At 36.2% G+C, this 22,829-nt stretch overlaps 1 protein-coding gene across 1 annotated transcript in view; it reads right to left on the bottom strand.

Moving 5' to 3' along the window:
* Positions 1 to 2,415: 2,415 nt before the first annotated feature.
* The window catches only part of ZFAT (zinc finger and AT-hook domain containing), a gene marked incomplete at its 3' end in the record, with an annotated part of 70,672 nt that continues 50,258 nt past the window's right edge, over positions 2,416 to 22,829 (bottom strand). Inside the window, exons 12-15 of the mRNA XM_079533488.1 lie at positions 19,674 to 19,792; positions 18,033 to 18,159; positions 15,894 to 16,024; positions 2,416 to 2,655 (exon numbers count right to left, since the gene is read on the bottom strand). Coding sequence (XP_079389614.1) covers positions 2,416 to 2,655; positions 15,894 to 16,024; positions 18,033 to 18,159; positions 19,674 to 19,792 — 617 coding nt within the window. The remainder of the gene's footprint in view (positions 2,656 to 15,893; positions 16,025 to 18,032; positions 18,160 to 19,673; positions 19,793 to 22,829) is intronic.

Raw genomic sequence — 22,829 nt, 5'->3', positions numbered from 1 at the left:
TCTGCTTCATGCACGACTGAAAGGAATTATGTTTGCAAATGAGCAAAGCAATTTATCCGTTACTGTTTAGCAATAGAGGAACGCGTGTTGCCTCATGCCTCATCCATGTCAACTGTGGAGAACACAAAAAACTTGAACAGAGGATTTTGTTGGGTACAACAATGGCTCTGTAACTTCAACTGTCCTTTGAAATGTGTGGTACCGCTTGTAATCACTAAAGCCCAGCACAGGTAAATTGAGAACAGGGATGCATGAAAGATCACACATCTAATTACCTGCATGTTACGAATTAAATCAGAGATGAATATGATGCTACATATTAATGGCATAAGTTTGATGCTCTCAGGATGTGCCAAAGTATAGTTACGACTAAGTGCATGTGAAAAAGTCTTAAGAGATGAAAAGTTCTCATTACAAGGAGGAAAAAAAAGGACAAATAGAATAGCACTATTGATGGAAATGATGTCTGCTAACGATGTGAAAGCTGGAAACTGAGAAGCTGTTAAGTACAGTACAACTCAGTAACCTCATTGTGATCAGATTATAAAAGGGAAAGGAACATCTGCAGTTTGTCAAGTTATGAGCAAAGACTGTAGTATTAGCATGACCTAAAGAAAGCACATTTTTAGCGGTGATAAGTTCTGCAAATGAACTCACATCCTTCCCCATTTAACATTTCAGATGCAGCTCAAACATATCTCCAAAAAGCAGGAACTGCAATGTGGCATCCACAAAATAAACATAAAATAAAAACAATCACTGTGATTTTGTGTACAGCATCTGTTCTACTCTGCTTCACTGTGTGCACTCTGATAGCAATCATTATTTTCAGATGAAAAGAACTGCAAAACAAAAGTCAACATTCTTTTCAATTCATTACTAGTTGCATTGTCCTCAGTCGAACCCCACTGTTCTTACAGAAATAAGACTTGACATTTAAGTAGGGCTTTACAGCTTTTGAAGCATAAGGCTTTGATAGACCGCCTCCCCTTTCATGAATGATGTAAATTTGAAAGACGTTCTCCTGAATTGGTCAATCTTGAGTTTTCAATGTGCTTTTATTCTAAGAAATTGATTTTCAGAAGAGCTGAGTACTTAAATTTACTCACTGGGTCAGTTTTCATATCTTCATTAAACTCGCTGAAGCTTCAACAAGTGGTGCAGCAAATTATAAACCTCTTCTGCAGGCAAGCAGGAGGAGTTCAATCCAAAAATCAAATCCTGATTCTGCAGTTAAGTACAGAACCAAAAAGGTCCCTTCCATACCAAATTCTCTGTTCACTAAGAGTTCAAAACATTTCTTTGAACCACGGAATATCTGCAATATAATTTCTCTTTCTTTTCCAGAATCATACGAAAAAAAAAAAAAAAAAAAGCATTCTTTAATTAGCTGTGAAAAGGAATTAAACACTTAAGTAATTAGTGCATTAAATGAAAACATGACGATTTTATTATTAATTAGTAACTTTTATAACTCAAGTTTAAAAATATTGAATCAAACAATTCGAATTCACAAAGAAAAGTCTGGAACTATGTACACTTATAATTAAGAATATCTAAATTTTTGCCAGTATTTACTTATTTTTTGTACAAGTTCTTTCACACAGCCATATTTACAAACATCTTTTTAAAACATATGAACAGACATATTTTATAGCATTTACAAATAATTTGGATGGTTTTTTTTAAACCAGAATACATTGCGTTGACAAACATTTGGTTTCATCATGTAGTACTGAACAGTTCTTTATTCAGTGGGATGGAAAGAGTTATCATTATCCAAGTATCTAAAAAATAATTGGCACCTAGAATTATCATATATGGCTTTAAATATCTCCCTAACAATCAACTCACAAATAGAAATTAAAATCTACCTCTGGTATATTTCTAAATCTTGAGTCTTTGAATGAGTGAGGTCTACAAATCTGCACACACATTCTAAGCATATATTCATAAATAAGAAGTCCTACTAATTCTTCCTAAAACAAAACAAAAACAAACAAAAAAAACCCCCACCAAAAAGCCCTGTTTCCATTGAAGTCAAGCACGAACTTAAGGAGGGACGGAGGGACTTTTCTAGACAATCTGCTGCTTTGATGGATGTTTTTTTTATTGTGGTATATAATAAATTTGAGAAAACAATATTTTGAAGATTTTGAAGTAATGATATGAGGTCTTAGATGGAGAAGAATAATTTTTTTCCTCACAATAGGAACTTCTTTCAGGAAAAAGAAAGTCCAAGGTAGTTTTGTACTGAAAGTTACTGACACAGTCCAACCAGCCATATCTGTAAAAAGGTTTTACCTCATAAATCAATTAAAAATCTGTCTGCTTGCTTGTTTTTGTTGTGTTAGGAAAAGAATTACAAGTTTTGGCTTTGGCAAATAAGTAGCCATCCCATTTAAATACCATTCTTTAGAGCTCCTGCACAGATTGTTCCACAGTCTGTTCTTCTACAGACTGCATCGCTTCCTGAACATAAACTATGAATTCTGAAGCTTCTCCACCCTGTGTGTAGACAGTCACTGTCTCAATTCCCTCCACTTCATCTGATGAGACTACCAGGTGATGCTGTTCAGACAGCTCCACTGAGGCCTGCTGTAGAGTCTCCTGAATCATCAAAGTGTGATTGGCTGATTGCTCCTCTTCTTTTACCTAGGAAGAAATTGAAGTGTTTACAGAAGTTTCACCTTTCCAATAAATAATTGCTACTGTGATGATTAATGCAAATACAACACAGAAATCAGAAACTTTTGAAAGCTTTACACAAAATTTGTATCAATTAATTTTAATAAGTGTTTAGACAGACAAAATGCTGAAAGCAGTAAACCATCATTGCAGTTACACGCATGGAGAACTACAAAGTTATAGGAACCCATGTCTCTTGAAACAGTTTTAATCTCTCACCTGTAATTCACTCAAAACTGCCTTTATTTAAATAAACCAAAAAAGTAAACAGCTCCTCCACTACCTGTGACATGAGAATCCATCCAAAACCACATTAAAAGACGTATACAGTCATCACAGAATGGCTTGGGTTGATAGGGATCTTAAAAGATCATCCTGGACCCAACCCCCCTGCTATGGGCACCAACACACCACAGAACAATTCTCACTCTTTTTTTTTTTTTTTTTTTAAACCAATAGATTGTTGCTCATTGAGGTAAAATAAGTAAACAAACAAACAAACAAAGTCATTCTAAACTTCAAGAACAGTCATTGCAACCAAAACATAATGGACTAATTAATTAGAAAACTGTGAAATTTAAGATTCACTGAAATGCACCCGTTACACCTGTTTATGAGGCAGCAATTTTTACATTATTGAAAGAATACTGATAGTAGCAACTGAAAATTGCTTTTAATAAGCATTCTACTTTTTGACAAAAAAGGAAGATGTGCATCAGATTCTGGTATTAAATTTAAAAGAACTCCACTATTTGTAAATTATACTGAGACTACAGTACTCAGTAGAATTCAAGATCAAAATCTAGCTCTTCACTAGATTCATACAGCCCATCAATGCGTAGTGTTCCAGGTGAGTAACAACACATTGCATTCTAAGTTATGAGGAGGAAATTGATTCTAACACATACTAATTATAACATTATTTTGGGGACAGAATGGGATAGCAATTTTTACATGCACAAAATACATGCAAAGGCATCTGTTAGGTGTTTTCAGCATAACACACTCCCCTTGTTCACTGACGAGGGCTGTTTTATTTGCTGGAATATAAATGCCAATCCACTTGTATCTGCAACATGCAGTTAATTAGATCTTCTCTTTCTTTCCTATTTGGAAAATGGGTAGTTCTTGCTAAGGCTTATTTCTTTTTCATTTAGGCTTATAAAATGCTTTATAAAATGAACTTCCAGAGATAAATGATGTTTGTCACTGCAAGAAAGTAACTGACTGAATCTCTAGGAGCAATCTCTACAGAAATACCTTTTTCACATCATCAAATGGATCTATAAATCACCAACTTATATATATAAGTCATAAACTATATATATACATATCACTAACAACAGAGCACGAACATGGAACTGTGGCTCACCTACATACTTTGGCAGAAAGCAAAACTTGATGGCATTTCTAACAGTCACACAAAGTGAAATATGAAGAGAACACAGGATCAGTCAGTTTACTAGATCAGTTTACTAGATTTCAGTGTAACCCTTGTATCTCAGAGCAGTGTATATTGTGCTCCTAGCAGTAACGAAGTCATAAGAGATTTTAAAAAGTAAGTGTGATAGATTCCACTCTTTGTGGAGTTCTCTAAATTACGTATACTTACATCTGTAACATGCATTATTTTTTTTTAAATTAGAAACTATTCAAAAGTTCTCCACTTCTCCTTTGTACAACACTGATTTCTAAGCAGTAGTATTAGAACAATAGACTCCAAGGAATTCTACGGAAGTTCAGTATTGGTGCTTAGGAGGAGAGTGGGAAGAGCAGGGAGAACAGCAGTGAAGTGTTTAAGCATGTGCCAGACTCCTTAGAGACTGGCAAGAAGAAATTCTGTATGCCCATTTCTTGGTTCTCCTTTTTAGATTTTTAGTTATTTATTTACATGTTACACTCCCCCAAGCAACCATTCCCATTTTCGTATATTGACTTTTCTGCAGTTTTTTTTCTTCCATGTTTTAAGTATCTGACAGATCAGGAAGATTTCAGACACAAATAGACCCTGCAGGACTTCATATCACTTTGAACTTTCACTCAATTCATCAAGCTTTACAAGGCTTTTTCTCAAACAATAACAAATACGTTCAAGTGTTAAATTATTCAGAGGTCCAAGTACATCTGTGGTACTGATGAAATATAAGTGGATCTTAACTGGTAGAAGATCAAACTTCTAAAGAGAATCTTACCAATGCCATTTACCTTACCTCAACAGCACAATTTTAGCTACTGATGCTGACTCTGGCTTTATTGCACAGCATTCAGATTATAGGGATAAAGATATGCGATAAGGATAAAGTCCATTCCATGTTCTGCATCTTTTACCAAGCATACCTGAACCTTTTAATTGCAATTTATTTTAAACAGCTCCAGCAGTCGTTAAGATTCCATGTCTAACAAAGTTGTGTGATGTAGAATGCTTTGTCTTGACGTAAGAAAATTTGCACCCACCTCCAGAAAAACAAATTTATGGTGTCACAAAAAATGGATATCCCTAAAGTTACCTTTTACATTTTGAGCTCCTGTTCAAAATGCAACAAACTAAACCATGAAAAGAAACATAACACTTTCCTTCTCCTGATACTCCTATATACCTTTTTCAACAAAAACAACCACTCTAGCTGCTGCTTAAACACTGAAAATTTTGTGAATTCAGACAGCACTCCCTTTTTGTAACTGTTTCATTCCCTTTCCTGAGGCTACCTGCTCCAGAGGTGGCTCCTGCTTGAAATGTAAGGCTCCACACAACATCTACAACATCTGATCTAAGAGCAGAACAGGTGGACCAAAGTCTAATCGCCAATGGAGCTGGATGGAAAGCTGCAGTTAAAAATGTCAGGAAATTAAAATCTCATATCTTGTTCTTATGTCAGCCTACAGATAGAGTCCTTGACGCTATTGATCTTCAAAAACGTACAGATCGAGGTGTCTAAAAGTTGGCTTTTTAATTATGTAGTGCACAGTAACTTCTCTGGTATTAGTGCATGATACATAATCCTCTGACGATACGCCTCAGGCCAGAAAAATTACACTACTTTGCTAAGAGCTGCAAGAATGCACAACACAGTCTGAAAAAGATCTTGTATGGTCTCAATTTAGTCACTCTCAATCAGAACTATAAATAATTTTAAAAATAGTTCTGTGAGTGTACACAAATAATGAACAAAGGAAGACAAAGCACAGTTGACATGAAAATGAAATGAAACTAGAATCTCATTCAATTAAGTAACAACAATCTAATACTCGTTTTGAAATTAAAATGGCCAATAAAGAAATTTCATTTAACCTCCCCATCTACCTTTATCAATACGGATTTGTGCCCTTGTCAAGCAAGGTAAAGAAGACTAATGTCCTTATTTTTTGTGTTTCTAGCTTCCAGTATCTTTTTTGGACAGTTATCTGTAATCCTTTTAGTTTGACAAATTACCACTTTATTTTGGATATTTACATTTTAAATCAGTTCAATGTTTACATGCTTCTGCTTGGTTCCTGTTAGGTAGTTCTACAGGGAATAATCTCAAAATGCTAATTTATATCTCTCAAACCAATGAAACAGTGGGACAGCTGCCATAAGAATGAATGAAGTTACTACACTCCATTCTTTTTATTGGCAACTGAAATCTCTGGGAGAGTAGCATCCACGACCTCTTTTCTGTTCAAGAGCCAGATGATAAGCATCTGACTGCATATACTGCACTAGAGAATGGCAGAAAGGATCTGAAGCCACACACAGCTGGTATACTAAATCAATTCAGTACTTGCATAAATATTCTTCACTGGCTTAAAGTGCTTCCTCACAGAAGCTGATGGATCCTCTGCCCCCATGTCTTTATAAAAAGATCAAGATTTCTAAATTATCTCAAGTTCTAAATGCAAATATCTGAGGACTATCTAAATGACAAAAAAATGAATACATCTAGAGGAACTTCTTCCTATAAAACAAATCAAGAAATTTATATTTTAAGATATATTAACTCAAGCCATTAATATGCCAAAATAAACTTCTTCCATACCGTAAAAAAGGGGAAAAAAGGAAATACATAAACTGCTAAAGCTGCTTTCTTATTTTATAGCTCATAGAAATAACGAGTATTTACATTTTTCTTTGCAGTCAGTAGGAATTCCAGATTTTCATATTTAAAACAGCCTTGCTGAGCTAGATTCAAAATCCTCTGCAGAATCTTGATTTCAGACTGAATGCTGCCTTTCAGGTTACCATGAAGAAGAAAAGTTAAACAGACACTGCAGGAATTCAGAATCTTACACTAGGTTACAGATGACTCTATTTATATTGTAAGAAACCACAGTAAGCAAACGTACAAGTTATGAACTGAAAATCTGAAAACAAAAAGTGAATACAAGCATTCTAGATCATAGAGAGCACCTGGCTTATGCTGCTGCCTGCTGGACTACCTCTACCATTTCGTTCAGTGCCATTTGAATAATCTGAACTCTCTCTGTTCTGGTTTACACACAGACACGTTGTGTGAAACACACACATGCACAGAAAAACGGTGTAATTTGATCGTCTATATAGAATCTCTATAGAGAGCTAGAAAACAAAGACAATCTGGTGAACACTCATTTCAGAATAACAGGAAAATTCAACATACAAGACTCAAGATGCATAAAATTAAAAATGCAAAGTGGCAAATAAATCTTCATACTGGTGAAGTAGATTTTTAAGAAGCTTCATCCATTGGCTGGTCAAACAAATTCTGACAAAGAGACTGTGATTGGCAACATCTCTTGTCTAGCAGAATGCATTATCACCAGATTTTCCTCTGAAGAAATAAGGCAACACTCCACAATTTCAAGAGTTCTAACAGAGAGCATTGATGTTGACAAGAGATTTTATTCATATGTTATGCAGATGACAAGAACTTCACAGAACCTAAGAAAATGGGGACATCTGCCCATAATAACACTTTTATTTGCTGGCATCCCCGAGATAAAGAATAAATTGCTCCACGTGCTAAAGGAACATCAGTCTTGGTAATCAACACATATATAACTCTATGTATTAACAAAAGTTCAGGAAGAACAGTGTAACAAGGATCAAGTAGGTACAAATCATAGCCAGATTAAAATATGAATGTTTGTGAAGTGTGACATGCAGTACCTGTTGACATGACAGCCACAGTAATACTATTAGATGCTTATTTTTGAAGATGTGTTATGCTATAACATTCTGTCCTGTGATCATCTGCAAGCTGATATGTAATCCTTGCTATACATTACTTCTGCTGTCACTTTGAAAAAATGTGGCTGTTGCCATGGTAGGATTTTACCACAGCCAGAAGAGATCACAGAATGAAATGATGAAAGGAACTGAAACAAAGTACGAAATGCATGAAAAAACAGTGTTTTCCTAAGCTTGATAAAGATATGTCTGGCTAGTGAAACAATTCATATACTTGCTCTTGAGATCAAGGAATTTAGAAGTCCAGGCTGAAAACATACTACTGTGCTTTTCAGGAACAGAGCTGAATTCCAAGCTGCAGAGGTACTAAGATCACTCTTGTCTGTTGTTTTTGAATGGGAGAAAAAGAAAAAGTGAGCCAATAGCTGCTCTTCATTGTTAGTATTAGTATAGTGAGTTGGACCAGGATCTGAACTCTATCAGGTATTCTAAGTGCAAAAAGTATTTCACATCCAAAGGTCTCATAATTTCAACATAAAACATGAAACAGTAAGCAGACAAAAGGAGATGGATAAGCACAATATAAATGTGACAGTCTTGGTACCCTCAAGACTGGACATTAGGAAAAATTCTCTGAAAGAGTTGTCAGGTGCTGGAACAGGCTCCCAGGGAGGTGGTGGAGTCACTTTCCCTGGAGTGGTTCAAGAAACGTGTTGATGTGTCCCCGAGGGGGGGTGGCTTACTGGGAAAAATTGGTGATAGGTGCACAGTTGGACTGGATGATCTTGGAGGTCTTTCCAACCTTGGTGATTCCATGATTCTACCTTCACGTAACAGGCAGCAATGTCAACACACCAACAGCCTAACCATAGATAACTGGTGGTGTTGTACTTTTGAAGACAATGAGGTACAAGTTGCTCTTCGTTAAGAATCCACATAACTAAGGACAGCCACAGAATTGTAGAGGTTGGAAGAGACCTCTGCAAGTCATTCAACCCAACCACCCGCTGAAGGAGGTTCCCTACAGTATGTTGCAAAGGAAAGCATCCAGGTATGTTTAGAACCACTCCAGAGAAGGAGACTCTACAGCTTCTCTGTGCAGCCTGTTCCAGTGCTCTGTAACAACTCTCAAAGTAAAGAGGTTATTTGTCATGTTCAGCTGAAACTTCCTGAGTTCCAGTTTGGTAGCCACCAAAAAGATCCTGGCTCCATCCACCTGACTTCCCTCCTTTCAATACTTATATGCATTGATAAGATCTCCTCAGCCTTCTCCACACTGAACAGCCCGGGTCTCTCAGCCTATCCTCAAAAAGAGATGCTCCAGGTCCCTAACCATCTTTTTGGCACTCTGCTATACTCTCTGAAGAAATTCCCTATCTTTCGTTAATGGTGGAGCCCAGAACTGGACACAATACTCTAGATGTGGCCTCACCAGGGCAGAGTACAGAGGGAAGAGAATCTCAACCTGCTGGCCATGCTCTTTCAACGCACCCCAGGGTACCACTGACTTTCCTGGACATAATATGGAAGGCATTAAGAAAGTTATTTAGAAAAAGTATTGAATAATTAAATCTTCATGGTCTGATCAAAAGTAGAAATCAAAATCTTAACAGCTAATGAAAGATGGGCCACTAAGTGAGAAAGCAGTAAAAAGATCATGAGTCAAATGGCTGTGTATTACTTAGGAAGTGAAGCTCTGAATCTTCAAGTAAATCTTTTACATGCCTCTGTACCATAACAAAGACTGCAGAAAAACATTCTGTTTGCAGTGGTCATTCAGGTATAACTGTCATGGAGAATTAGGAATTAAGGAAAAGTACAGGGATTTGAAGAGGTGAAAATATTTTGGGAATAGGTTAGTTGGATTTTGGAGTGGGAAGTGATTTGGTTTTGTTAGAGAGAACAAAGAGTACTGCTCTGCTCAAGCAGTTTTCTGTGTACAAGGCAGGCAGGATTTGCTTTGAATAAAAAGGGATTTCAGTAACTTACTCATACAGGATAAATAATACTGAGGACAAGATTTAAAGCTTTACATAATCATCTGCTGATGAGTTTCTCATATCAGAACAATAACTTCTGTGCTAATAAAAATACTCAAAACATATTTCAAGTCTAAAGACAAGCAAATTAACGACACATTTGTTTACTAATATCTACATAAAAACAGGAACTATTGGTAACGTAGACACATAACATGCAACCAAACTTAGCTGAGTTCTACAGTATAGTGATCTACAAGTTTGACTGAAACTAGAAATCCAAAAATCTATTGCTCTGCTCATTAAATTGAGGCAAAAATATTAAACTAGATTTGGATAAAGAATTCTACATGGTTTCTATCTTTGGTTTCAAAGAGATTTTACAAAAATAATACACCCTGTCTTTACACAAAATACGCGTATTGAAACAGAACATATCTAGTTACCACCACTCATTCCTGCTCATGACCACTGGAAATGGAAGAACTATAACAAAAATGAGAGATGCTGGATGCAGTCCAAAAAGGGACAACTCTGCTGATGCTGCAGAATGCAGAATGCAGCTTGCAGAACAAGCAAGAATGTTTGCTTTGTGAAACCAACAAAATATATCTTGAATTTTGTCACCATAGAGAATCATTTACAGACAGGACGTGATGACAGAGTCCTTTTCTACTAAAAAATAATTTAACAGCTGTGTGCATCTGTGAGGGAAACGTTTCTTCAAAAGAAGCATGGTATGTATATCAAACAAATGCTTAACATGGAACAATCTTCTCCAGAATTCGTTGGCATCCTTGTTTGATGTAGTGCCTAACTGAAAGATGTAGTCATACTTCAAGGCAGTTTGTAATTGAAAGGTTTTGAAAACATATCTGCAGACACTGCTAATCAAGTGTGGCTGTGATATTGGCATGATTACTCATCCTCCAATCCTGGCTCTATATTCGACATGCGATCTAAAAACACAGTCCACCTATATAAATTATGAACTGAACAAACTCTGTCAGCAAAATAAACAAAAACACATTCACATTTGTTTTCACCCTATAGCATGAGGGTAAAATGATATCTGCTAAGTGTCACAGAATTAAAACCACAGAAAGGAAAGTGACTTGCTTTACAGTGCCAGACACTCCTTGCTATGTTCTGTGTTTATGCAGAAATGTCCAATTTCTTGTCTGTCTTTACCATTCACTATGGATATTTCTTATTTTGTTAAAGCATTTATTAATCTCTTTCCTAGCAATTCTTCAAACGTACCACTCCACACTTCCACCTTTTTCCCATTTTACTTTTTCTAGTAAGTGCAGAGTATCTCAAACATTATGCCATAAATACCATCACTATCTGTAGCAACCCAGACTTGATCACTAGTAACTGAAATAGATTCAAACTGACAAACTGTTCTTTTCGTGTCATATTGTGATCAAAGCCTCACTGTGGATTTTTGCCAATTTCAGAATATAATGGCAGAACCTCACAACTGGATCCTGGTTTTCTCTCAGGCATTTGGTGTGCACTACCTTCCTTATCAGCTGTATGTTCCCATAGCACAACAACATGACAGAACTTCTCCCAGATTAGACATCAAAAAGGTTTAATCTTGATAATAATCTAATGTAGTGGCTCTCAGGCAAGAATAAGCTGAAGACATTTCAGATTCTAGACAGAATCTTTGAAAGGACTCACATACATAGCACTATCAGAGCTAACAACAACTTCCATTTCCCAATCATAACCCAAGCTAGATAGGACTTACATACTTTTTTTTTTAAGTCATATTATGAATAATGATTCAGTCTGGGATTCATTATTGTTATGCTGTGAAACTATTTTCTTTTATAAAATCATTCCTATGAACAACAAATATAAAATTTCCATAGTCAAAATTGAATTATTTTTTTCTTCTCAGCACTCAATACGTGAGGTGGGAGCTCTGAATACAAAATCTGATCTTGAGTACAGCTGCATAATAATTTGTACTCATGGTTTAATATATAAGCAATATGAACACATAAAACTCAGAAATAATGTAATAGAACAACGTAAACTCCATAACCTTTCTGCTTGTGAATTAATACAAAATAATTTAAAAAGAAGATACCAAACAGAGCTAGCTATATACATGACATGTAGCAATCTATTGAGAAGGACTTAGACAAAGCTTGTTTCTCCAGGTAAAAGTCTTGCATTAACATGAAACACTACAAGTACTGCACAGAGAAGACATTTAAACACACAGTTTGGGGAAATACTAAGAGATGAAGAGGGCTGCCTTATTCACATAATTTCAGGGATAAAGTGTCAATGGCACATTTACGAGTGAAAGAGGAGTACAGATGTTGCAGGAAGTTCCAAGGAGGAAAAGAAAGAAAAAGATAGCAATAATGTAGTGTAACATTCACAGAAGAAAAAGAAAAGAAAAAAACAATGTTTAAAATGTCCTACTAATATAGCATTTCAATGAAATTTTAAGGTGCAAACATAGAAATATGAAAGCAATTTGCCAGGCCAGCCAAAAATGAGAGATGAAAAAAATAGGTTATGTGTGCTCTTCATAAAAAAAGAAACAGAACAGCATAAAAATCAGAACAATAAATGTTTTAAGGAAAAAAAAAAAAAGAAACTGAGCAGCTAAGCAAGGACTTGGAGAGGCCACTGAAGAACAAGAATGGAAATTCAGTGACAGATGATGCTGATATATTGCTGACACCCTGAATGAATTTTTTGTCTCACAATTCACAAGAGAAGCTGAAGGTCACAGAATAGAGTGTGGAATAAATTTTCCAGTGGGGAAGTGAAATATGAACGTGTCTTATGATCACCTCAAGGTTAACAATTAGGAACTCAGCATAATTAAAACCTGACAAAGTAGCAGGTACAAATGAGTGATATCCAATAGAAAGCAATGCAGTGTTAAAGACAAAAAGAAAAGCTGTCAGGAGAGGATTACAATCACGTTAATAACATTTAAAGACTTTTCCCCACATGCTGAAATGAGTGTGGCTGTAATTCTGAAGCCATTCTCTGCTGGGAAGAACTGAAAATAATAAACAAAGCAGTGTCATAGGTCAAACAGATTTGATAAAGCATCAGAAGTACGAAACTAAAAGAGAAAAAAAAAATCATTAAAAAAACAAACACCTCTACAGATCTCCTTTGTTCCTTGCTCTACTTCCACAGAGCCCACCCAAGGTAACTAGGAATCTAAGATATTAGAAAAATTCAGTGTAAGCAGAGGAAGCACAAGATCACTCAGCCTGAGAAGTACTACAGTTCTACACTAATTTTATTTTCTGCAACTTCAAAATCAGGGGGAAAAGGCATTTTATCAGCAGCACTCTTAACAGGTAGAAACAAAAAAGAAAAATAGTAAAGATTCTGTGCTCTGAGAATTCAATATTTGATGTAGAAGTGGAGCTTATATCACTCTGACATTAGACCACTGGAATTTGTTGATATATATAAAGCAGGCTAGAACTATGGATTAAAAAGTGAGATAGAATTAATTTGCAATATGAACACTCACAAAATGCTAATAGCAAATTCAGATGCTCTAACAAGAAAGAGGGTAGGTGTTAAGATGACTGAGAAATTGATCAGATTCAATAGTCAGAAGAGTCACTGAATGTTTTAAATTATTAATTTTCATAGAATCTTTCAGTTGGAAGGGACCCTTAAAGGTCATCTAGCTCAACTCCTCTGCAATGAACAGGGACACCTAGAGCTCGATCAGGTTGTTCAGAGCCCCATTCAGCCTGACCTTGGATGTCTCCAGGGACGGGGCATTAATCACATCTCTGGGCAACCTATTCCAGTTCCTCATCACCCTTATTGTAAAAAAACTTCTTTCCTACATACAGTCTAAATCTTCCCTCTTTTCTCCTTGTCCCATCACAACAGACCCTGCTAAAGAGTCTGTCCTCTTCTTTCTCATAGCCCCCATTTAGATACTGAGAGGACACTCTCAGGTCTCCTCAGAGCCTTCTCTTCTTCAGGCTGAACAGCCCAGCTCTCTCAGCCTGTCCTCTTAGGAGAGGTGTTCCACTCCTCAGATGATTTTTGTCGCCCTTCTCTGGACACGCTCCAGCAGGTTCCATGTCTCTCCTATACTGAGGACTCCACACCTGGATGCAGCACCCCACGCGAGGCCTCACCAGCACACAGCAGAGAGGCAGGATCACCTCCCTCGCTCTGCCGACTTGTCTTCTTTTAATACAGCCCAGGATACGGTTGCCTTTCTGACTGCTGGCTCATGTCCAGAATGCCATCCACCAGTACTCTCAAGTCCTTTTCAGCACAATCCTTACATCTCCCAGCTTGTATTGCTAATGGGGGTTGCCGTGACCCAGCTGCAAGACCTTGCACTTGGCTTTGTTGAACCTCATGAGGTTCTGCTGGACCCACTGCTCAGCCTGACTAGATCCCTCTGGATGGCATCCTGTCCCTTGGATGTGTTGATCACACTACACAGCTTGGTGTCACCATTTTTTTCTAGTTTCACATACACAGTTTCTTCCTCACAGCTGTCACTTATCTAGGCATTGTTTTCTCCTAGGTTTCTGGTAGAAGGGCCTCAAAATACACACTTTTAAGGAGAGAACAGTATTTGGTTGTGGATAATAATGCATTTAGCCTTTTAAATCAGTCATAAATACAGCACAGTATACATGTTGGCACTGAGTAAAGTTATTTTAAATTTGCATGTAGAGATGATTAAATGTCTCTCCTTTTTAATGATAGAATTTAATTTACAAATCTGGAACTGTTTTTCCTAATTTAAAAAAAAAAAAAAAAATTACTCCAAAATTTTTACATGGTTTCTAATGAAAATACCTGTTAAGTAAAAAATAAAAATTATAATAAAAAAAAATTTGGAAATGCTTTTTCTTGAAATTCTGCCTTGTTTCCCTTACATCTGGGTGGCTATTATCTTCAAACTGTTTTCACAGACCATACACTTCTACAGAATTCTTATGAATTTAATATCCACAATACTAAAACCTCAAGTTAGTTCAGGCAACCATAATAACAACACTTTGGGTTCATTTAAATAAAAGGAGCTTTTCTCTTCATTTTTCCTTAATGTGAGTGGTCATACTGACTTCAGTCTCATAGAACCAACTGCTGCTAAGGAGCATCAGTAATACTCTTCTCTGAGCTGTTACATGACTGCAAATGAGTTTTGTTGCATCCCTCATTAAGAAAGGCAGTATGAACTCAGACTGGGCACAAGTCTTCTTTGTTCTCATGGCATGTGACTTTAAGACCTTGCATATCTCTCTAACTTTAGCTATAGGACAGCACTGGAAAGGACAAATGATGGTCACTCATCCATGGTTATGGTCAAACAGTATAATGGTTGCAGAGTACGCACAGTTGTATACAAACCTTCCATGTTCTGTTTCCAAAATAATGCAGCACTAAGGAACTCCTGACTCTTTTAGATGACAGTGGGACTACATCCCCACTCATGATGGAGGTACACTATTTTAAGAATTCTGAAAATGCTATATTTTCTCACTCTCACATGTTCCTATATATATTTATCCACTTATATTTTATGTATTTATACTGATGGCTATGTATTTTATATAAATATATGAGTGTATTTATGTACAAACGTGTGTGTGTGTGCACATAAACTGGGGCTGGGACGGAACTAGGTTATTTAGTCTAGGAAAAAGGAGGCTAAGGAGAGACCTTACTGTTTTCTTCCAGTATCTGAAAGTTGCTTACAGCAAGAGTGGGGCTGGTCTCTTCTCATTGATGACAGGTGACAGGACGAGGGGAAATGGCCTCAAGTTGCACCAGGTAAGTTTAGGTTTAGCAGAGGGTTGTTACTTAGGGTAGCGTGGTTAGATTGTGGTTGGACTCGATGATCTTTAAGGTCTTTTCCAACCTGGGCAATTCCATGATTCTATACATATATACACACAACAAAGGGAAAAAATTACCTTACGACAAATCCTGTGTGTCTTACAAAGTCATTCACAATTTAGGCTTTATAGAACTTCACTGATTTCACAAGAAATATACTAAAATAAAACAAAGCTGTTATGGAGAAGAGCTCTTACCTGCTTTACTACTGTCACAGTTCCAGGTGCCATGGTAACAACAGAAGCAACTGCAGTGGCATCATGGGTTTCTGATCCCAACTCAATGATTTGCTGCAGAATGTTTACAGCTGTTGGATCAAGTCTTTCACCTTATCAGAAAGACAGTATGTATAAGATCATTACAGTAAAGCAGGCCTTATGGGTATGCAAATCTAACTGCCAGAGACACTCTTTCCCCTCATGCCTTAACCTTGATACATTGTGCTGTCTGTAAATTCAACCAGCTCACTAGCATGACACTTTAATAACAGATCTATAGGATGAAAGTATTCACAAAACGAATGTGTGCATCAAACCACATTGCTCATTTTTATAACTATTTTAAAGAGATCAAAAAGAATACACTGACTAAACAAACAACAGATACAACTCACAGCAGTAACTATAAATTATGCAGCTGTGAGACTATACAAATCCAAATGTGTATTTGCCAGACATTTATAGTAAGCAGAATCTGAAGCCTATACTTACAAGAAAGACAGCTGTTTGGTATATTAGATACCTGTGTTTATCATCTGTCCGAATGACTGCAACACCTCACATCCTTAAATTATCACTAATGTGCTGAAGTGAAAAAGTTAATTTCTTGAGAAAATCAATGCCTATTACATTATAAGTATGGGATCAGAACATGTTTGTCACATTTTTCAATTATCTTTATGTGTGCAATTCTACCAAAGGAAAGGCAAGTTTACAAAAAAAAATTACATACTTTCACTTCTCCTGAAATGTAAAAAGGAAAAACTCAGCTGCTGAAGAATGTTTTGTGACATGCAGGAATAGGAATCCCCCTCCTGTGGTCTGCATGTCCATATGATTAGCAGTAGCATGATAGATGTCAGAAAGGGAGGAAAACTCAAGGTCATGATAAAGTTGCTTCCTTTTCCTGAAATCACTGCTGAAACTAGGAAAGAGGCCTGAAGGAGCCAGTCAATGGAATAAAGCTCATGTCTTAACCCCCAACCTTTACAAACCGATACTGTAGTGGGAATCTAGCTCAGATCATTGAATTTCAAACTAAGTAGTTCTATTTTGTTATCCAAATGAAATTTGGGTCTAATTTTATCTGAGAACTGAAAAATGTTTTCTTGCTTTAATTTTTTTCCTTTATAACTGCCTTCAGTTACATAACTGGTATAAACTACTAGGTTTTATATCAGAAAAGTTGGATGATTAAACCAAATTGTTCTACTTTGAAAATTACTGCCTCATGCTTAAAATCAAAACTGTTATATGCAGCATATTCCGTGATCATGCTTACTTTAATTTAAATATTATAGCTTAAGAAATTTTCTCAAGATATTTTTACTCATTCTGAATTCCCACTTATTAACAATACACAGAAAGTGCCAGTTACATAATGGAACTGTGACATGCCTGGAGATGCCAAAAGAAATGGGAGCTTGTGAAACTTATCTGTATTATGAATCATACAGTTCACATCAATGGTAAAATGCTCTCCTCTGGCAGCCACTGCATTTATTTACACACATAAATTCAAAAAATATAAGCATTGATTCTAGTCTCTGTTTTAACATTCTCTTAGACCTAAGAGTTTCTTCTTCTTGCAGTTGTTATTGTTCCTGACTTATCAATCTCTTTTTCTTGTCTAACGTGATACTGAATGTGATACATTCTGCTTTCTGTACCATTAGAATTAAGTTTGGTTGTACTGTTTTAGGAATACGGTAAATTAAGCATTCCACTGTGTCAGTTCTGTAGGATGGTTGATTTATAAGGGAAGAAAAATGATAGCTAGAGAACTGCCATTAGATACACACCATCTGCTTTGTCAAGGCAGCTGAGTTCACAATACATTGAATAATGCAGGCAGGAAATTCCACACATTTAATAATAAAAGGCAAAGTACAGTGTGGTGATTATTAATGATTTAAGGACACAGAAATTAATTATGAATGGTCACTTACTATTTACTCTCCAAGAAAAAATATAAACTCCCAAGAATTTCTGGATGACAAATTTCAGCATTTTTAACTGTTTCACAGTGATTGTATATTGCCCACTATACTGATAAGAACTAGATATTTATGAAAAAATACATATTTGGTGTTCCAACCCCCCAGAAAAGTCACTTACCATTTTCAGAAGTGTATCTAAGGTTCTGTAATGCAGCTACAGCAGCCTGAGTACCTTGATCATCTTCTCCAGCCTCTGTGATATGGAGATACTGAGTAGATGCTTCTTCAGAAACTTCAGCAGTTAACTTGAAAACAAAACCCAGCCAACGCATGGATAATCTCCCTCTCATTTTAGCAAATTAGAGAACAATCAAAGTTATCAGTCTAAAATAACGAGTTTTGGACAATAAACAAGAGTTATAGAAATTATCTTTCCCACAGCTACTATTTTCAAAAGAGGCTGTTAACATGTACTTTTGTTCTGATGGGACTTTACTATTGTACCAATGACAAAGATTTGCTTGAATCCTGGGTGTCCTCTTACTTTCTCATGTTTGGCCACCAAGGAAGGCGGATATAGTATGGTTTGTGAAATCCATATGGAAATAACACTTCAAAGGACTACATTTTAAAATACTTGCCCCTTCTCCTTTGATTAACTGTCCACACAGAACCTACTGTGATAGTTTTTGAGCATTTTATACTCTATCCATGCGTACTGCTGAACACAAACCACAGGACAGACTTCTAAACCAGGCATCAGGCTGATGCTTAGGGCCGGACTGCCTGAAATCCAGCAGGATCTGAAACTGACTTGTCCACTGCAATTGACTTCTGTTTGTTTTTCTCCTGTCACTGGAGACCAGCAATGAACTAATCAGGCAGTGGAAACTCAGCTTGCTAAGTGTGATTTTTTAATGGAAGTGACTGGATGGTTCTGCAGTTTTGCCGTAGCTTCTACATCTACATTCAATTTTGTTTCATTAAAGTAACAGTCCTTATTTTAAAACAAATTGCTACCCAAGTTACAGCAGAGAAAAAGATTTAGAAGTCACAGCTGCTTAAGGCAGCTGCACTACCCCACCCATCAAGAAAATTCAGATGGGTTTTGGCTTTGCTTTGTTTTTTTCCTGACTTGGCTTCTTAGATCTACGTTAAATATTTTAAGCTTTCACAGAATCACAGAATCACCCGGGTTGGAAGGGACCTCAAGGATCATGTAGTTCCAACCCCCCTGCCTAGCAGAGCCACCAAACATACACATTTAGATCAGGTTGCCCAAGCTTTGCTCCTAATCATTGATGCTGTGACTCCTATTATACTTTGGACACAAGACCAAATAGTGGAAGACATACTCTTTCTAATAGTATCTCATTTAGCTGATTAACATATAAATTCAGTTTTCTGTATTTTAACATTGGACCAAGTCATAAGCTTCTTTCATTAATTCAATACAACCTCACAGCTTTGTGCACCTTCAAGTTAACATCAGTGAATATTTTTTGTATGTATATTTTTTGTATGTATGTTTTCTAAGTTTCACATATTTTTGCTAAAACTTTTATTCTTTCTACAGCAGAGGACTAGAGCCTTCTCCATACAAAAAAACACAGTACATTATTAGCCCAATTACTAGTCATGAAAGCAGTCAATATTGACAGTCAAAGGAGTGTGTGCATTGAAAATGATGATGAGAGAACACAGGACCTCCTGTTCTTATATAAAGTTGAGAACACACTTTTGAACACTTGTTATCCTTAACTTTCCCTCCATAACTTCCTAAAATCCTAGGCCCAAATCCATGAAAAATTTGCTTTACCTCCCACTTTGCTTCTCCATCGTGTTCCACAAGCTTCATTCCATGCTTGTTCTTAAGATGTCTGTTGAATTCCCATTTTGTACCATATACAAAGCTGCAAACAGGACACTTAATACCACCTACAAGGAGACAAAAATAAATTATTTGAGTTATTTTTCTATTAGGTATTTTTCAAGGAAGTAAATACCCATTTCATTTAACCTCATCTCTGCTAAGATTTACAATTTAATCTTAAAATCTTTGCTTTCATAATATAAATAGTATGAAGGACTGGAAAAAAACCTCACAAAGTAGGTGAACTCTTAAAATGCTTTAAAGGCAATTTTGGATAATGGTAATAAAAGGAATCTGGAACAACTCATGCACCTGGAAAGGTATAGCAATCTTGCTTCCCTACCTTCATGTTTCCCTATGATGGATGGAAAGTTGGAGAAATGCTGTTTCCATCTTTCTCTGCTTCTACATCCCTCTCTCTCTTGGGAATCCCTCCCCAATTACAAACATACAGCTATCTGCATTAGCTTGAGATAGTACTTCATTTCTGTAATTAAGTCCAAGTGAAAAATAATGGTTTCAAGCCTACTGAGCTAATGTTAAGAGAGATAGCCAGAATATAACAGAGGGAATTTAAACTGCAAAGTAACAACTTACTTACTGGGCAAGAACATAAGCTCACAGTCATGATTCTGGTTGAAACCCAAGCTAAGCAGCACTAAGAAACCATGTGTAGTTTCCAAGTGACATTTCTTTGAAGTCCAAGGGTATTTGTGTCTCATATTGTGCCGTAGGCCAAGCATAAACAAAGACTAGTACATGCATTAAATAATTCTAAATAAATACTTTTTCACAATAAATACCCTTTTATTTCAAATTGTAGAGTTCTTCAGAAACTTCAATGCTTGCTCCATTGCACGCTGTTGTAGCTTCCAATGTAAATTGTATGTATATTCAAAAAATCTACAGGAATGGGCTCTATCAAGTTTTAGGTTTAGATACTGGCTTCCTGCTGTCCTGTTAAGACACTTGTTGTCTTTGAAGATCTTTCTCAAGTTCAAAACAACATATTTGTGAATTTCGCACAGTGTTAACCTAGTAAACAATTTTTTACAAGTAAAAAAATACTGAATATGATGAAATCATAAGCGGCGAATTTTAGACTGAACAGTTTTCACTTCTTTTTCTTATTAAAGTCACTTGTCAAATGTCAGATTCCAGTTGTTTATAATTATGCAAGTAAGTTTTTTGGCTTTTGTTTTGTTGTTTTTTCCCTATTGACTAAATAAGAGCAGGAATAACATATGATAATTTGTTGCATTAAGTGACCAGAACTCACTCTAACAAATCTAACTGCTTTAGGAGCTATTCCACCAGATGGCAAATGATGACTCTTACTCATCGTGTTGAAATGCTTCAAACAGACTCTCACAAACTGGCAATAGGCCAAGCTCTCACTGCCCATAGTCTTTTAAGCATAAGGTGATTAGAAAAAGCTTTCAATTTTACAGTCATGGAAATCCACCAAATGGTATTCTACCAGGTGAAAATAAACTTTCTGTTTTGGTAAAACAGAACGTAACTACACGCACTCACTAGAGTCTCTCATTGACACTTAATATTCATCTATGATTTCCCCCTCTTTGCTCTCAGTCTAGGGTAAGTCCTCACCAAACTTCATTATAGCAGATGCTTAATATTCTATCTCAGTACACAAAATTGAACTGGTTTCTCTATTAGAGGGCTTAAAACTCTGCAGTTCACAAGAGCAAAATAATGTGGCTCTGATGGGGACAAAGAAATTATTGGTTTGAGAAAAGGAAATTAAATATTAATTCCACACTAATCTGTACTATTAGAAAGGAATACCATTGTGTAAGAGAAGCCTTTCCTACATTAGTTATGGAAATCATTATAACAATACACCAGATTAATTAAAAGTGCAACTTCTGTTACTGAGACTTTAAATAAAGAACAACTACGAAAGCACAGAATTGATAATATTTAAGTCTAGGTCAGTGATTTGATATTAAAGCTTTGGGAAAACTAACTTTTGCACAATTCTTTAAAAATTTGCAGCAGAGAGTCAGTAAATGACGTATCTTCTATTTTTAATATCAAAACTGATCTCTGCAACAAAAAAATACACAAAGACAACTGTTTTTGTCTGCTAAAGTGATGACAGTGGTATAATAGACCATAAGGCCACAAATAGATCATCCTGAATGTACTGAGCAAGTTGCTGCATGAACGCAAATAGAAAACCCATACTCCAGAGAGTGCAGAAATACATAAGCAAAACAATGCGTGGTAGGGAATAATCAGTAAAGAAAAAGTAAGCAATTTACAGGAAAAAAAACAACATGACATGCTCAACACTGGAGAACAAATTAAACTAAAAAAAGAAACTATTTAATGAGTTGGCAGAGTCTTCTAATATAAACTCCGAAGAGAAACCCTCCTGGCTGTTCCCAGCAATACATAATCCTCTTGCCTCTTCTATTTTCTGAGCACTTCCAGGAATGTACAGTGGAATCTAGCAGTTTACATGCATTTAAGTATTTACAACTAAGGTATTTGGAACACTGCACTGTAGTCACAAACCAAATGACAAGAATGGAGAAGAAAAGATGAGTGCATGTGAGATGATTCACTCTCGGGTAACTTGGAACAAGCAGGATACAAAATGAGGAATATTTTTACATGGCTTCTATTAGGTGTTAATTTTTGTTTGCTTCCCTCCTCTTTTTTTTTTTTTTCTTTCTTTTTTTTTTTTCAAACCCACTCATTTACTGGTTCTCTTGCCTTTTCATACTTGTCTGCAGTCCTTTAATTTCAAAGGACTTGTTTAATAGCAAGTCTGAACAGTCATTTTCTCTAATATGAATACATGAATAATTTTCTAAAATAGCTTTCAGATCCATGAATATGCTAAATTGAAGCTTGATAGAGACTACTGAGGCAGCAAGTTGCAACTGCTGACCAAGGCTGCATATCTTGTCACACTGCATCATACGTCCACATTGATCCATTTGTGCTGTGACCCAAAGATCCTCTGATTCCAAAATCAGGGAAAAAATTAACTTGAACAGCACTTATGTGCAACTCCAAATGCAAATCTTAATTAACTCAGTCTCCCAAAGGGAACATTTTTTTCCTAGT

This window comes from Tetrao urogallus, assembly GCF_951394365.1.
Source record: "Tetrao urogallus genome assembly, chromosome: 3".
NCBI classification, from domain to species: domain Eukaryota; kingdom Metazoa; phylum Chordata; class Aves; order Galliformes; family Phasianidae; genus Tetrao; species Tetrao urogallus.
The sequence above is the reverse complement of the archived record's forward strand: the minus strand, read 5'-3'. Positions and strand labels throughout refer to the sequence as shown.